Genomic DNA, 15,828 nt, shown 5'->3' with positions numbered 1-15,828 from the left:
CCCACGCCAGGCTGGCCGCCGCCTTGGCGGCGGGCCCGGCCCGGGTGCGAGCGCGGCGCAGCCCAGCCCGAGCGAGCGCGGAGCCGGCTCCCGCAGCCCCGGCGCCGCCATGGTGGAGGCGGCGCCCCCCGGGCCCGGGCCGCTGAGGAGGACCTTCCTGGTGCCCGAGATCAAGTCGCTGGACCAGTACGATTTCTCGCGGGCCAAGGCGGCGGCCAGCCTGGCGTGGGTGCTGCGGGCCGCGTTCGGGGGCGCAGGTACCGGGCCGGGGGCGGCAGGGGCGGCAGGTGCGGGGGGCGGGGCGCCGGGCCGCGGAGGCCGGGGCCGTGGGAACAATAGCGCCGGCCGCCGGGTGTGGGGGGGGGGGGGCCCGGGGCGGGGCCCCCCCCCCCCCCCCCCCCTGGCCCCTTTCCCCCCCCGCCCCCCCGGGCCCCCCCCCCCCCCACCGCCCCGCAGCCGAACCCACACCCCGCGTCAGCCCTCCCTGCGCTGCGGGCGGCGAGGCCAGCTCTGGGAGCCTCTTCTTTCGCCTCCATGGCCCCGGCCAGCGGCTGGCAGCTGTGACTTATTACCCCATTTTGCCTGGGAGCCCAGAAGGAAATTGGCTTGTCCGAGATCGGCGGGGGTGGGGGCGCAGGTGTAAGGCCTTCTCCCACCCGGGGCAGAGCCTCCAGCCCTCCCCTAGGGCCACGTGTGTGGGGAAGTCAGGCCACCCCAAGGGGGAGGGTGCGGGTGGGTCCCCGGGATTCAAGGGCGCGTGTGGGCAAAGTCAGGGCCCTAGGGCAGCCCCACCACCCAGGCCAGAGCTGGGAGCCAGGGCCTTCTGTGGGGCAGGCGGGGTTAATTAAGGTCTGGGCCTTCCCAGGCGTCCTAAGGGGGACGCCTGCTCTCCCACCCGCCTGGCCACTGGTCTTGGCACCTGCTGAGCACAGCCCATCCCCCCCTCCCCTTCAGTGGCCTTCCCAGATCAACCTGTTCTGGGTGTGGGGCTCGGGGACAGCTGCCCATCTCCTGGGTCCGCCCAAGCCTGTGTCTTTCTCCCGACACCCTCCCATGCAGGGTCCACTCTGGGGCCTGCCTTTCCCTGAGAATCTGCTTGAGGAAGAAAGGGGGCTGGTAGGCAGAGATCTGGGTCTGCCCCAGCCTCTCCTGTCCTGGGTTATGTGGCCTTGGTTAGAAGGCTCGACTTTGGGAATCAGAGTTGGGCTTAAGTCCCAGCTCCACCGGGTTATGGACAAATTATGTCAATTCTCTGAGCGTCTGTTTCCCCTGTGTGTAAGAAGGCATTTATGTTCACTCATTTATCCGTTTCACAAATGTCTGTGGGGCACCCACTAAGTGCCAGGGCAGTGCTCGGGCGGCTGGGATCCCGGCACCTTCCTCACAAGGTTGCTGGACAGCAGACCTCAGATTGGTTCTGGCGCACAGTGCCTGGTAAACAGCTACTCGCTGTCACTGCTGCTGTGACCCGTTGTGGCACTGTTATTAATAACATTAATATTATCATGGAGCAGAAAATGCCGTCCCATTTCATAGAAAGGAAAGGGAGGTCTCCTGAGGAGATGCCCCGACTCACCCAGTCCTGTTCTCCCTGACCCAGCTCCCTGCACTGTGCGATCTCCTCCCCGAGGGTGAGGGTCAGGGTGAGGGTCACGTTCAGTCGGCCTCATACCCACCTTTTCTAAGCAGAGGGGGCTGAGGAAGGTGGGACGCCTGGCCCAGAGGGGGAAGTGGGCCACAGAGCTCTGCTTGATTCACGAACTCTGGGACTTTTTACCGATGCCTGTTGGGTGCCAGGCTGGTGCCGGGACAGAGCGATGGGGGTGGAGTTGGGAAAATGGGGGATGGGACACGAAACCAGATCTCGGCTGCTTAGGGTGATAAGGTCTGTGTTGTAGAGGCGTGCAGTGGGGCTGGGGGAGGAAAGCCCCGAACTCTGCCGGGGAGGGGAGGGGAGGGAAGGGAAAGTTTGAACCTTGAGGGACGCATAGGAGTTTGCCAGGGGGAGGCCACATGTGAAAAGGCCTGGGGGTTGGCCCATCAGGGAGTTCTCAGAGAAAAATGTGCGGGGCCCAGTGGTGGGGTGGGGGCCCAGGGAGGGGGGAGATGAGAGAGGCTGGCGGGACAGGGGGCCTCTTGAACTGTGGCCGGGAGGCGGGGGGATGTGAGGGCGCTGGGGAGCCATGGACCGGGTTTGGGGACTGACAAAATGAGATCAGCTATGCAGTTGCCCCCTGGGGAATGGTGGGGGGGGAGGTGGTTCTGCCAGCCTGGGGCACAGCTGTAAGGAGGCTGGGCACGAGTGCCGGCAGGTGGCCTCTGTGGGACCGAAGCTCAGAGATAAGAAAGGGTGCTATCTCTACCCTAAGAAAGGGTGTCTTAGGGAGACACCACCTAAGTCCCTTACGCCTGAACGTCACTCTGACCCATAGGGAAACTGGGTTCACGTCAGCTCGGATGTTTATTAGCGGTGTGATCCTGGGCGAGTTAGCTCTCTGGGCCTTGGTTTTCTCATCTGTACAGTGGGGATAAGAATAAGCGTCGTGAGGATTACACGAGCGAACGCATACGAGGTGGCCGTGTATGTCAGAGGCGCTGTAGAGCTGTGTGGTCCGGTCTGGTAGCCACGGCCACGCGTGGCCCGTGTTCATCGTGATGTGCTATGAATGTAAAAAACACACGGTGGCTTCTGAAGACTTGATACAAAAAAAAAAAAAAGTGAAATACCTCACTAATAATGTTTTTATGTCAATTGTTGAAATGATAGTATCAGATATATATTGTGTTAAATATATACTAAGGTAATTATCCATTTCTTTTTTTTTTTAGTTTATTTATTTATTTTTGAGAGAGAGAAAGCGCGAGTTGGGGGGGGGGCAGAGGGAGAGGGAGAGAATCCCAAGCAGGCCGTGCACTGTTAGCACGGAGCCCGATGCAGGGCTCTTATCCACGAACTGTGAGATCATGATGACCTGAGCCGAAGTCGATCGCTTCATCGACGGAGCCACCCAGGTGCCCCCCATTTCTACCTTTTTATTTTTTATTTTTATTTTTTATTTTTTTTTTTCAACGTTTTTTATTTATTTTTGGGACAGAGAGAGACAGAGCATGAACGGGGGAGGGGCAGAGAGAGAGGGAGACACAGAATCGGAAACAGGCTCCAGGCTCCGAGCCATCAGCCCAGAGCCTGACGCGGGGCTCGAACTCACAGACCGCGAGATCGTGACCTGGCTGAAGTCGGACGCTTAACCGACTGCGCCACCCAGGCGCCCCCATTTCTACCTTTTTAATGTGGCTCCTAGAAAGTTTAAAACTACATGTGTGGGTTGGGGCGCCTGGGTGGCTCTGTCGGTTGAGCGTCTGACTTGGGCTCAGGTCATGATCTCGTGGCTCATGAGTTTGAGCATGAGTTTGAGTTGCTGATAGCTCAGAGCCTGGAGCCTGCTTCGGATTCTGTGTCTCCCTCTCTCTCCGCCCCTCCCTTGCTCGTGCTCTGTTTCTCTCTCTCTCTCTTAAAAATGAATAAACATTAGAAAATAATTTGAAACTACATATGCGGGTCAAATTGTATTTCTGTCGGCCAGCACTATCCGATGGTAAATGATCGATAAACATTTTTAGTAGAGAGCCGTGGCTCTGAACCCCGGGGGTGGTTTTGCCTTCCAGGAGACCTTTGATAGTGTCTAGAGACCTTTTTGGTTGTCACTGCTTGGGAAGGAGGGTGTTACTGGCGTTTTGTGACTAGAGACCAGGGACTCTGCTGACCATCCTGAAGCACCGGACAGCCTACCCCGCCCCCTGTGAGACACAAAGAATTATCCACCTTCAAGTGCCGGCCGTGTTGCGGTATAGAGGCATAGAGGAAGCGCTTGATAAACATGAGCTGTTGGGTAGCCCTAGCTCACGTGTTTTCATCTCGAAGGCCCTGACAAGTCCTGCAGGAAAGAAACTTGTTTAATTTTGCCAGTGGGAGCAGGAAATGAGCAGGGGCTGGGGAGACGGGGAACAGGGTGTGGGTTGGGGAGATGCCAGGAGAATGAAAGCAGAGGACCTTAGGTGTTGGAGGGGAAGGAGGGGGGAGGAGGGATGTTGATTTCTTACCTCCATTTCTCTCCGAGAGAGAAGGAGAAGGTTTGGAGCAAGGTACCGAGCATCATGGGAGACGCCCAGAGGGCAGTGGGACACACGGCCTGGGCTGCAGCAGGTGGCGGTGGGTGCTCAGATGGCCACGGAAGCTATCACTGGGCGGGCGGCCTGGCAGGCAGGGGTGGGGGGGTGCACGTATCCACTTACAGGGCTGTTCCGACCGAGCTGTCAGGAACCTGGCATTGAAGGGGCACGAGGGGAAGAGGCCTGGCTTGAGTGGTGGGACAGAGAAAAAGATGGAAAGCGGGGAGATGCCGGGGGAGGAAGGTTTCCGGAACAAGGAGGTGCTGGGCAGAGCGCCCAGGCAAGATACAGCCCACAGCCGTGCGTTGGAGGGCCGCTGCTGGCCTTGGGGAGGCTGGGAGCTGGGAGGGCAGGTTGGGGCGGGGGTCGGGTGGAAGGAGAAGTCTGTTCAGAGAGTGCACACAGCTATCCACAGGGGTGGAGCATTACGTGGGAAGGTCAAGTGTGACTTCAGGGGGCGGGGTGGAGTGAAGGCAAGGAAGCCTGGGTCCTTATAGGTGAGGGCAGGGGGTCTCCGGGGAGCCTGGCTGTGAAGACAGGCGCGTGAGAAAGGCCTGGTGTGTTGTGTGCCGATGTTTTTAAGCGGTAGAAATCTGCCCCCTCCCGTTATTTCAGACACATAGAACCCCAATAGACAAAACAGCTGTTCTGGTTGGAATAAGAGTTAGGGCCTCCCTGAAAGACCCCCACGAGGGCAGGTCCCCTAGGCTGGCCTCAGTCACCTCCTCCTGGACCCTCCCAGAGAATCGTCCTGGTGACTTATTCTGGTCTTTCTGTTCCCCACCCATGGATCCTGCTTGGGGTTCCGTGCTCCCCCCACCCCCCCACATGGGGCTTCCTCAAGCCTCTCCCTGCCCTGCCCGTCTCATTCAACGTCTTCAGGGGGTTTGTGGCCGCCTCTGCAAGGTGATCTCACCTCTCTCCAGAGCCCCGGCCCCTCATGCTCCGCTTTTGCTGCCTCACCGCCTGTACCCCCACCTTCCCACTCACACCTGATGGGGCCCTGGACGCTTCCTTGTCCCTCCCCTGCCTCCTCCCTTCAGTCGCCAGGTTCCAACTGTTCACCCCCCTCAGAAGGTCTGCAGTCTGGCCAGCTTTCCGGTACTCTGGCCCGCCTGCCAGACCCCCAACTCCACAGTTCATCCCACCCCCGCTTCCAAGCTGACAGAGGGTGCGGGGGGGCTGCTAAAGGCCTGAGTTTGAATCCCAGTGCCGGCACTGGCCAGCTGTGTGGCCTTAGGCAGGTTGCTTTCGTTCTCTGTGCCTCAGTTTCTGGAGTTACCACTTGTGCCCTGGCTGCTGCTTCCTAGGCCTGCAGGGCACCCGGGGAGTTAGGTGGATTAAGGGATCTTGTGGTCGTTGTTGTTCTCCTCGGAGGGCCTGCAAGACCACCGCCCTCCCAACAAGCCCCTGCGCGGGTGGCCTCTCCCCTTCCAGAACTGCCCTTCCCCCACCCCCCAGGCACTGCCTGTCCCACCTCCTGGCCTTTGCCCCTCTGCCTGGAGCCCCTTCCTGTGGCGAACTCCCGCACACCCGCGCCCGGGTCCCCTAGCCTCCCCGTCCCGTGCCGTCCTCTGACGCATGCCTGGGCCCTGACCCGCCGTCACCCCCCTCGCCCCGCAGAGCATGTGCCCTCGGAGCTGTGGGAGCCCTTCTACACTGACCAGTACGCACAGGAGCACGTGAAGCCCCCGGTGACACGGCTGCTGCTCTCGGCCGAGCTCTACTGCCGGGCCTGGCGCCAGGTGCTGCCGCAGCTCGAGACCCCCCCCAGTCCCTCCGCGCTGCTGGCCCTGCTGGCGCGGAGGGGCACGGTGCCCGCGCTGCCCGAGCGTCCCGTGCAGGAGGCCGACTTGAGGCACCAGCCTATCCTCATGGTAGGCCCCGCCCCGGTCCGTCAGGCCCCGCCCACCAGACGCGGCTCCTCCCCCAGGCTCCTCCCACCAGGCCTGGCTCCTCCCCAGAGACGCCACCCTGGTCCTTGAGGACGGGCTTGAGGACAGGGCCCACCAGGAGTGGTTCTTCCCGGACCCCTGTCCTGGCTCCTTCCCCGAAGCCCCACCCACTAACCCCGGCTCATCCCCAAAGCCCCTCCTACTTCAGGCCCCTCCCCACACACCTTGAGGTTCTTCCTCTGGTTCTCCCTCAGAGGCGGCCAGGGGAACCCCCATCCCTCGCTGTGGTCTCACCCTTGAGCCCTTCCCTGCACAGGGAGCCCACCTAGCTGTCATTGACGCCCTCATGGTTGCCTTCGCCTTCGAGTGGACAAAGACACTGCCCGGTCCCTTGGCCCTGGCCAGCTTGGAGCACAAGCTCCTTTTCTGGGTGGACACGGTAGGTGGGGTCAGGCAGGCATGGGCTGGGGGCCGGCATTGCCCAGGGAGCACAGTGCTGACCTCTCCCTGCTCCCCAGACCATCCGGCGGTTGCAGGAGAAGACTGAGCAGGAAGCTGCCCAGAGAGCCTCTCCCGCGGCCCCTGCAGATGGGGTGGCCCCCGCACAGCCCTCGGTGAGACTAGGGCGACGGACGAATGGACGGACACGAGGACGGTCGGAGGGAGGGCTGGGTGGGAGGGGAAGGGCTGCACTGGGGGGGCTGGAGGTGACTCTCTCTCTCTTTCTGCCGTCTCCCCTGTGCCTCTCCCGCTGCTCTCCCCTCTGCCTCTCTGGCATCAGTGCCCCACACGCTGGTACTGGAAGCTGGTTCCTGTAAGTGGGGCTGTTCCTCCGCCCCGTCTGCCTGCCTCGCTTGTCGCTTGGTCTGTCTTGTCTGTTCTGCCTGCCTGTCCGCTCCCTCTCCTACCTCCTCCCAGCTGTGAGCAGAGGATATGGGACCCCGGCCCTGGGGGACAGAGGGAACCTCTCCGTAGACCAAGAGAAGAGAAGCGTGTTAACTGAGAAGGCAGATCACTCCCCAGTTACCTGACCGGGGAGGCGGGGGTGGGGGGGTGGGGGGGAGGGAATGAGCCTCTCCTCCCAGTAATCAAGAGGGCAGAGCTTCTGGGCTCGTTCATCTTTGCTGAGGCGGGAGACTTCCGGCACCCCTGAAGGGGGTCCCTAGCCCATCAGGCACGTGGATCCTGACCCCTTAGCCAAGAGGAAGGCCCCCAGACCCAGAAGAAGGTAGAAGAACCTTCCTAAGACTCCAGTTTCCCTGCGGACAAGCCCAGCTTGGGTGGGAGGGGGCGTCCATCCCTGAAACACAAGGGGCGAGTGGCCACTGCCAGTGGGGGCTTCGGGTGGACGGAGTCCCGCCTCTGCTCACTCTGGAGCCTCCCTCCTTCCACTCTGTGGCCTGGGTTGGGGGCTCCTCTCCTTCTGCCTCCCCGCTTCCTCCGCAACCCCTCCCCGAGCTGGGGCCTGGGTCTTTTGTGGGGGGGGGTGATGATTCCCTGCATGGGAGGCTGGCTGTGTGGGGTCCCTCCAGGCTGGGAGGAGCTGGGGTCCCCAAAGCCGGCCAGAGCGCAGTCAGGGAGCTGGACGGCCAGGGCTCGTGACAGGAGTCAGGGCTCTCTCTCCCCTCCCCTGGAGGTGTGCTTGGGGGCCCAGCAAGTCAGCGCCCCTCCCGCCCCGCTGACGGCTGCTCCTCTCCCCCCAGCACGCAATTGCCTTCTGTTTGAAGGAGTCGGGGAGCAAACCCCCCATGGTAATGTATCCCCCGCCCCGGGGTCCCAGGAGTCCTGCCCCAGCCCTCGCTGCTGGCCTGGCTGCTCGCAGACACTTCCTTTGCCTCTTGCTGCTGCCCTTCCCCTGCTCCAGGCTGGCCCCACTCTGGCTCTGGGACCCCCAGCTTCACGCCCCCTCACGGCGGAAACCCCAGGCCTCCCCACCCAGCCTGCATGACCGCTGCCCCGGGGGCCGGCCTGACCTCTGACCTAACCCGGCTCCCACCCACAGATCCGATACCGCAAGGACCGAGCTGTGGCCCGACGCGCCCCCTGCTTTCCAACCGTGACCACCCTCCAGGATCTGGCGAGTGGGGCCGCGCTGGCCGCCACCATCCACTGCTATTGTCCCCAGCTCTTGCGACTCGAGGGTGAGTGAGTGGGCCTGGGCCGCACCTGTCCGTGGGAGCTCGACACCCAGGCATCTGCCCCAGAGTGCCGCGGTGATTAGGAGTGCAGCTTTCAGAACTGGCGGACCTGCGTTTGAACATTTCTTCCCCTCGTTAGCTGTGTGACCTTGCGCAAGTGTCTAAACTTCTCTGTGCTTCATAGAATTCACGCCTGCAGCAGATATTTATAGAATGCAAGCTGTGTGCCAGATCCCGTTTTAGGTGCCGGAGACCCAGGGTGCACAATACGGACATGCTCCTGACCTCAGGCAGCTCACATCCTGGTTGGGAGAGAAAGACAATAACTTCATCCAGAAAAACATTCTGGACGTTAGGTGCTCTGAGGGAGGGCGAGGTAGTTAGGAGAAGCTTTCTGACTTGAGTTCCTGGGGGACGAGTTCTCCCGGCAGCTGGGAATAGTTGCAGAGGCCGGAGGAACAGCCCGTTGTAGTATCCGCTTTGTAAAGGGCACCTGGCCTGAGGCCTGGCCCGTAGGAGAGCCTCTGTGCGTGTCGCCTGCTGGGCCCTCGCTTCCCCAGGGCCCCGTCCTCCTCCGCATAGAGCTGGGGACCCAGGTATCCTGTCCCCACAGAGGTGTGCCTCAAGGACCCCATGTCTGTGGCGGACAGCCTCTACAACCTCCAGCTGGTGCAGGATTTCTGTGCCTCCCGCCTTCCTCGTGGCTGCCCACTGTCCCTCGAGGACCTGCTGTATGTCCCACCGCCCCTCAAGGTAAGGCCGTCTCGAGACCTCGTGGGCCGAGGCTGGCGTCCGGGGCCGTGGGTCCCAGTGGCTGACCCCGCCTTCTGCCTCCAGATCAACCTGGTGGTGCTGCTCGCCGAGATGTTCATGTGCTTTGAGGTGCTGAAACCTGATTTCGTGCAGGCTAAGGACCTTCCTGATGGTCATGGTGAGGCCTGGCCCGGGGTGTGGGGCGGGGTAGGGAGGCCAGGCCTGCCTGACCCTCCTCTCTCTGCTGCAGCGGCCTCCCCCCGGGCCACGGAGGCCTCTTCCGCCCAGAACAGCAGTGGCTGCAGGTACGGTTTCCCCATTGGGTGAGTCTCCGTGGCCGTGGCCCTGTGACAGGGCTAGGGGATGCTCTCTGTTCTCGGCTCCTGGGAGAGGTGAGCAGGGGCGGGGCAGGGAGGGGCCCTTGGCTGACGTGCATCTCTTGGCAGTTCTCCTGTCTTCAATTTCCGCCACCCACTCCTGTCACCCGGCGGCTCCCAGTCCCCACTCCGTGGATCCACAGGTGAGGGCAGGGGTACAGCTTGTCACTGGAGACCCCTACGCAGCCACTACCCCGGCTGACTTTGTCTCTCCTCCTGATCTTTCCACTGGGTCCCTCAGGCGCCTGAATGACCCAGTGGTGACACTCACCCCCACAGTGGCCCCCAGCTATCTGTCCACATAATGCCCATCAGTGACACCCCCCGGCAGACCCCACCCAGGGTGCCCAGCGCCGTAGTGGCCACTGAATGACCACTTACTACCCCTCCCCAGGCTCACTGAAGTCCTCCCCGTCCATGTCCCACATGGAGGCCCTCGGCAAGGCCTGGAACCGTCAGCTCAGGTGAGTGCGTCTCAGGGGCCTGGCCGGTGGAGCAGGCTGGGCAGGGGTGGGGCCGGGGCTTGTCCCAGGGGCTGACCCCTCCCTCCTGCCGCCCAGCCGTCCCCTCTCCCAGGCAGTGTCGTTCAGCACCCCCTTTGGCCTGGACAGCGACGTGGATGTCGTCATGGGAGACCCCGTCCTACTCCGCTCGGTCAGCTCAGACAGCCTGGGCCCCCCGCGCCCTGTGCCAGCCCGGACCCCCGTGCAGCCAGCCCCGGAGCCTGGCGACCTGCCTACCATCGAGGAGGCCCTGCAGATCATCCACAGTGCCGAGCCCCGGCTGCTCCCAGATGGGGCTGCCGACGGCAGCTTCTACCTCCACTCCCCCGAGGGGCCCTCCAAACTGCCGCTGGCTTCCTCCTACCCACTCGAGGGGGCCTCCAAAGCACCCGCCTACGTGCCCCACCCCGAGGCCCCCTTGAAACCGTCTCCCTGCACGGTGGCGGAGATGTCGAAACCGTCGGCCCTATCCGAGGGCTCCCCGAAGGCGGCGGCTTCGTCCCCAGCGGCCAACAACTCCGAAGTGAAGATGACCAGCTTTGCTGAACGCAAGAAGCAGCTGGTGAGGGCTGAGGCCGAGGCAGGGTCCCCGACGGCCACCCCCGCGGCACCAGAGGCCCTGAGCTCCGAGATGAGCGAGCTGGGAGCCCGGCTGGAGGAGAAACGGCGAGCCATAGAGGCTCAGAAGCGACGGATCGAGGCCATCTTTGCCAAGCACCGCCAGCGACTGGGCAAGAGCGCTTTCCTGCAGGTGCAGCCTCGGGAGGCCGGAGGGGAGGCGGAGGCAGAGGCGGAGCCAGGCCCAGTCCCCGGTGGGGAGCGGCCGGCGGGTGAGGGCCAGGGCGAGCCATCCCCGCGGCCCAAGGCAGTGACCTTCTCACCCGAACTGGGCCCAGTGCCCCCCGAGGGGCTGGGGGACTATAACCGGGCGGTCAGCAAGTTAAGCGCCGCGCTGAGCTCACTGCAGCGGGACATGCAGAGGCTCACGGACCAGCAGCAGCGGCTCCTGGCTCCGCCCGAGGCCCCCGGGCCTGCCCCGCCGCCCGCCGCGTGGGTCATCCCTGGTCCCACGGTGGGTCCCAAAGCCGCATCTCCCAGCCCTGCTCGGCGCGCCCCGGCTGCCCGGCGCAGCCCCGGGCCCGGCCCCAGCCCGACACCCCGAAGCCCGAAACACGCACGGCCGGCGGAGCTGCGGCTGGCTCCCCTGACAAGAGTGCTCACGCCTCCCCATGATGTAGACAGCCTCCCCCACCTGCGCAAGTTCTCGCCAAGCCAGGTGCCCGTGCAGACCCGTTCCTCTATCCTCCTGGCGGAGGGGTCGCCTCCAGAGGAGCCCGCGGCCCGGCCTGGCCTCATCGAGATCCCACTGGGCAGCCTGGAAGAGCCCACGGCCGAGGACGAGGGAGATGGGAGCCCCCCTGGTGCTGAGGATTCCTTAGAGGAGGAGGCGTCTTCGGAGGGAGAGCCCCGGGCCGGGCTGGGATTCTTCTACAAGGTGAGCCCCGAAGGGGGGGGGGGGGGGGGGGGGGGGGGGGGGCCACAGGGGTGGAGGCGGAGAGCCAGGTGGGAGTGGGCAAGGACAAGGTGGGCGTGGCCAGATGGATAGATGGGTGGGTGGGTGGATAGACAGATGGACTGGGTGGGTGTGGGTGGACAGACGGGTGGGTGACAGGCGGACAGGGGCGGGCGGATAAGCAGGGCTGGGGTCTTCCATTTCCTTCTGTCTCCTGCTCTCCTTCACGCTCTGCCCACCTCGGCCCTGCCGGTTCCCCTCCCCGCTCTCCCATGTCTGGTCCCTGTTCCCCATCCTCACGGCACCCCCAGCCTGGCCCGGTGCTCTCACCTGGACACCTGCACCCGCATCTTGAACGGCCTCTGCTCTCCACCCCACCCCTCCATCCTTGGCCATCTTCAACTGAGCAGCCAGAGAGATTTTTTTTTTTTACTATGAACTGGACCTTGTCAATCCCGTTTAAACCCTTCGGTAGCTCCCCTTGCTCTTAGAATAAAAGTCCTTCCGTGGCCTTAGGCTCTGCCCACCTCTGACCCTCCCAGGCCCCCCCCACACACACACACACATCCCAGCCACACTGGCCTCCCCATTCCAGGCCTGCTAGGCTTGTTCTAGCCTCAGGGCTTTGGCATTTGCTGTTCCCTCTTGCCTGGGATACTCTCTTTACCTCTCGCCTTCTTGTCATTCTCTCTCCCTGGTCACCTTCTCCAAGAAGCCTTGCTTAGTGTCCCCAGGCTGGGATGGATCCCTCCCTGCCCTGTAGACTGGTAGCTGTTTTAATATTTTTTAAGTTTTTCTTTATTTTGAGAGAGAGAAGGGAGAGTGAGGGAGGGGCAGAGAGAGCGAGAGAGAGAGAGAATGAATCCCAAGCAGGCTTCCCACTGTCAGTACAAAGCCTGATGCGGGGCTCAAACTCATGAACTGTGAGATCATGACCTGAGCCAGAACCAAGAATCAAATGCTTAACCCACTGAGCCTCCCAGGTGCCCCAGACTGGTAGCTGCTTCTGATGTATCAGGTCGTCTCCCGCCCTGGGTTAAGTGCTCTGTGCGAACAGCACCCGGGTCCACTCTGGTCCCTGTGCCGCACGTAGAACTCTGCACGAAGCAGGAGCCAAGGGGATGCCCTCAGCCCAATTACAAAATCGGAAGGGTGGGTGAGTGGTTGCCAGGCTGGGTTGATGGACGTACCAGGGGAGGGACGGCCAGCCGGACTCCGAGCCTGCCCCCAGGATGAAGACAAGCCCGAGGACGAGATGGCCCAAAAGCGGGCCAGCCTGCTGGAACGGCAGCAGCGGCGGGCGGAGGAGGCTCGGCGGCGGAAGCAGTGGCAGGAGGCCGAGAAGGAGCAGCGGAGGGAAGAGGCTGCCCGGTGAGTGGAGTGCTGCCCGGGCCCCCGGCCCCCCGCGAACCCGTGGCCTGTCTGACCGCTTGATAACTCTCGGTCTGCAGGCTGGCCCAGGAGGAGGCGGCCCCGGGCCCTCCAGCCCCCCCAGCTCCTGCAGCGACCCCAGCCCCTGCCGCCAGGGCCCCCGTCGAGGAGGAGGTGGGCCCCAGGAGGGGGGAGTTCACCCGGCTCGAGTATGAACGCCGGGCCCAGCTGAAGCTGATGGACGACCTTGACAAAGTGCTACGGCCACGGGCTGCGGGGACCGGGGGGCCGGGCCGGGGTGGGCGGAGGGGCCCCCGGCCGCGCTCCGGTTGCTGTGACGACTCGGCCCTGGCACGAAGCCCTGCCCGTGGCCTGCTGGGTAAGGAGCCCGTAGGGAGGGGTGGGACGCAGTGATGGTGCCCGCTCAGTGCCCTTTTCCAGGGCTGTGGAGACCGCCCCCACCCCCGAGTATGTGGCAGAGGGGAGGACTGTGCGTGGGGTGACGGGGGCCTTGCCCATGCCCTTTAGACTTCCAGAGGGGTGTGGGGGCTACAGTGGGGGTAAGGCGTGTTGGGCAGAGCTGGCCCAGAGTTGTCTCCGGGGCTTCGTGGATGAGGCCCCCTCGGGTACGTTCAGGGGCAACAGCTTTCTAGTGGGGGTTTCCCCACAGCCCACTGGGCACAGCTCCTGCCCCCGTGGGTAGGGGGAGGTCTCAGTTGGAAGGCACAGGGTGAGGGTCTTGGGAAAGGCTGACCCCACGTGCCCTCCACAGCCTACCAGGTAAGGTCCTCCCCCCAGGCATTTGGGGACACCAGGGGCTTTGGGTGGGGATGACTCCGTGCCATCTTCTCCCAGGCTCCCGGCTCAGCAAAGTATACTCTCAGTCCACCCTGTCACTGTCAACCGTGGCCAACGAGGCCCCCAATAATCTTGGCGTGAAGAGGCCGACGTCTCGGTGAGTTTGGCCGGGGCGGGCAGGTGCCCGCGTCTCAGGTGCCCCAAGTCTGTGTGTTCTCTTCCGCCGAAGGGATTAGAGGACACGTTCGAGGCCGAGTGGGGCTCTGTCCTCTGCACTTGAGCAGGGCTCTGGCAGGTGCACCTGCCTCCCGTTGTGCGGTGTTCTGGGCTTGGCCCTTCCCTGGTCCCTCTGTGCGTGGGAAGGCTTCACCCACCACCGAGTGCATCCCCATCCCTTCCTGTCCCCCCACAGGGCTCCATCCCCATCCGGCCTCATGTCCCCGAGCCGCCTGCCTGGTAGCCGGGAACGCGACTGGGAGAACGGGAGCAACGCCTCGTCCCCGGCGTCGGTGCCCGAGTACACAGGTAGGTGGGGCCGGAGATCGCGAGCGCCCGGCCAGGCCCTGCCTGCCCCCCATCACCCCCGCTGACCACCCTGCCCGCCTCCCACCCCAGGTCCGCGGCTGTACAAGGAGCCCAGCGCCAAGTCCAACAAGTTCATCATCCACAATGCCCTGTCGCACTGCTGCCTCGCGGGCAGGGTAAACGACCCGAATAAGAACCGATTGCGGGGGGTAGCCCCTGCCCGGGGGCGGGCAGTGGGGCGGGGGGGGGTGGGCCCCGCCCCCCCCCCCCCCCCCCCCACCCCCGGTGAACCGCTTCCACCACCCGACCAGGAAATTGAGAAGAGCAAGGCCAATCACTTCCTGATCCTCTTCCGCGACTCGAGCTGCCAGTTCCGGGCCCTCTACACGTTGTCCGGGGAGACAGAGGAGCTGACGCGGCTGGCCGGCTACGGCCCCCGCACAGTCACGCCCGCCATGGTCGAGGGCATCTACAAGTACAACTCGGACCGCAAGCGCTTTACCCAGATCCCTGCCAAGACCATGTCCATGAGTGTAGACGCCTTCACCATCCAGGGCCACCTCTGGCAGAGCAAGAAGCCCACCACCCCCAAGAAGGGCAGCAGCACCCCCAAGTAGCCTCGCCCCGCTGGTTCCCAGGGCAGAGGACAGCCTGGAGGACAATCAGTTGGCATTCCTGGGTCTCGTCTGTCCCCAACCTTGTCTGGGTAGGGCTGGAGTCCCTACCCCCTAACTTCTGTCCTGTCCTGCTGTGGGGGCTGAGCTGGGAGGTTCAGGGACTCAGGGCTCAGCTCAGTCCCCTGTCTGTCCTTCCCACCTTCTTGAATAAAATAATTTAGAAAGAGCTCGAGTGCTGGCATCTCCCTGAGGCTGGCTGGGGCGTCCAGTGACCTCTCTGAGGGGGTTTTCCAGCCTCGCCTGCCATGTCTTGCCGCCTCAAGAGCCCTGATGCGGCTCATGCCAAGGCCCCTCGTGCCTGCTCCTTGGCTGCCTCTTGACCAGCCTCTCCCCGTGGCTTCCCCACCCACCGCTCACTGCACTTCCCTCCTCCGTGCGGATGTTACTGGCCTCTTCTGGCACTTGGTCTGTGGCCAGCTGCTAAGCTTGACCTTCTCTCCTCCAGCCGCCTGCCCCCATTTCGGCCTCTGGAAAGGATTCCCATGTTTCTCTCCTACGAGCCCCACACCCAAGGGTCCAGGTGTGCCCTTGGCATCGCTGGGGATGGCTCGGATGTAGGCCCTAGGCCATAAGCTCGAGCCCGCCTGAGCTGCTCGTCTGTGTGGCCCAGACACAGGACCGGCTTCCCCAACCCCACCCGACACTGCACAGTTCACCTAATGGCCGCTTCTGTCTCGCTAGCCTCTCTCCATCCCCATAACTGGCCCCCAGTCCAGGCCACCAACCCGGGCCCCCCCCCCCCCCCCCACCGGTCACCTCCCGCCACCAACCAATCCCCCACAGCCCACATGGCCTGTTCAGAGCACAAATCTGATTATGTCTCTTGATGCCTAAAATCCCTTAATAGTCCAGAGCCCACTAATGGCTTCCCAGAGCTTAGGCCTAAGGACCACGCCCTGGCCCTGGCCCAGGGCTGAGGTCTGGCTCCTGGCTGCTATCCAGGGTGAGAAGTACCTTGACAGGCTCTCAGACCAGTCTTCTGAGAGGAGGTCAGTGCCCTGGCCCAGAATGAAACAATCTGGAGAGGGAAGGCTGTGTATCTCTACCCGCTAATGTGGGAATGGGCCGGGAAGGCCCTCAAGGAGGCCTCAGGCGGCAGAGACGGGCC

The 15,828-nt window shown here is 63.3% G+C and overlaps 1 protein-coding gene across 2 annotated transcripts; it reads left to right on the top strand.

Moving 5' to 3' along the window:
- The first annotated feature begins 43 nt into the window (after positions 1 to 43).
- On the top strand, positions 44 to 14,886 carry CAMSAP3 (calmodulin regulated spectrin associated protein family member 3). Of its 2 annotated transcripts, XM_049639839.1 has the most exons (19): positions 44 to 257; positions 5,794 to 6,047; positions 6,382 to 6,504; positions 6,584 to 6,679; positions 6,847 to 6,879; positions 7,769 to 7,816; positions 8,068 to 8,206; positions 8,817 to 8,956; positions 9,041 to 9,134; positions 9,207 to 9,261; positions 9,403 to 9,476; positions 9,728 to 9,797; positions 9,894 to 11,331; positions 12,581 to 12,720; positions 12,801 to 13,099; positions 13,576 to 13,675; positions 13,931 to 14,043; positions 14,134 to 14,252; positions 14,355 to 14,886. In XM_049639839.1, exons 1-19 carry the CDS (start codon positions 110 to 112, stop codon positions 14,658 to 14,660), a joined length of 3,789 nt encoding a protein of 1,262 aa, XP_049495796.1. In that variant the 5' UTR covers positions 44 to 109; the 3' UTR covers positions 14,661 to 14,886. The 2 variants fall into 2 exon arrangements, with proteins under 2 accessions (XP_049495796.1, XP_049495795.1); XM_049639838.1 differs by lacking the exons at positions 6,847 to 6,879; positions 7,769 to 7,816.
- Positions 14,887 to 15,828: the final 942 nt, after the last annotated feature.

The sequence above is a fragment of the Panthera uncia genome, chromosome A2 (assembly GCF_023721935.1).
Source record: "Panthera uncia isolate 11264 chromosome A2, Puncia_PCG_1.0, whole genome shotgun sequence".
NCBI lineage: Eukaryota > Metazoa > Chordata > Mammalia > Carnivora > Felidae > Panthera > Panthera uncia.
Note: the sequence above shows the minus strand (reverse complement) of the source record. Positions and strands in the feature narration are given on the sequence as shown.

Coding starts and splice junctions, on each gene's coding strand:
- CAMSAP3 (XM_049639839.1), top strand. CDS start 110: ATGGTGGAGGCGGCGCCCCCCGGGCCCGGGCCGCTGAGGAGGACCTTC. Junction 6,880..7,768: donor GGTACTGGAAGCTGGTTCCT/GTAAGTGGGGCT, acceptor CTCTCCCCCCAG/CACGCAATTGCCTTCTGTTT. Junction 8,957..9,040: donor ATGTCCCACCGCCCCTCAAG/GTAAGGCCGTCT, acceptor TTCTGCCTCCAG/ATCAACCTGGTGGTGCTGCT.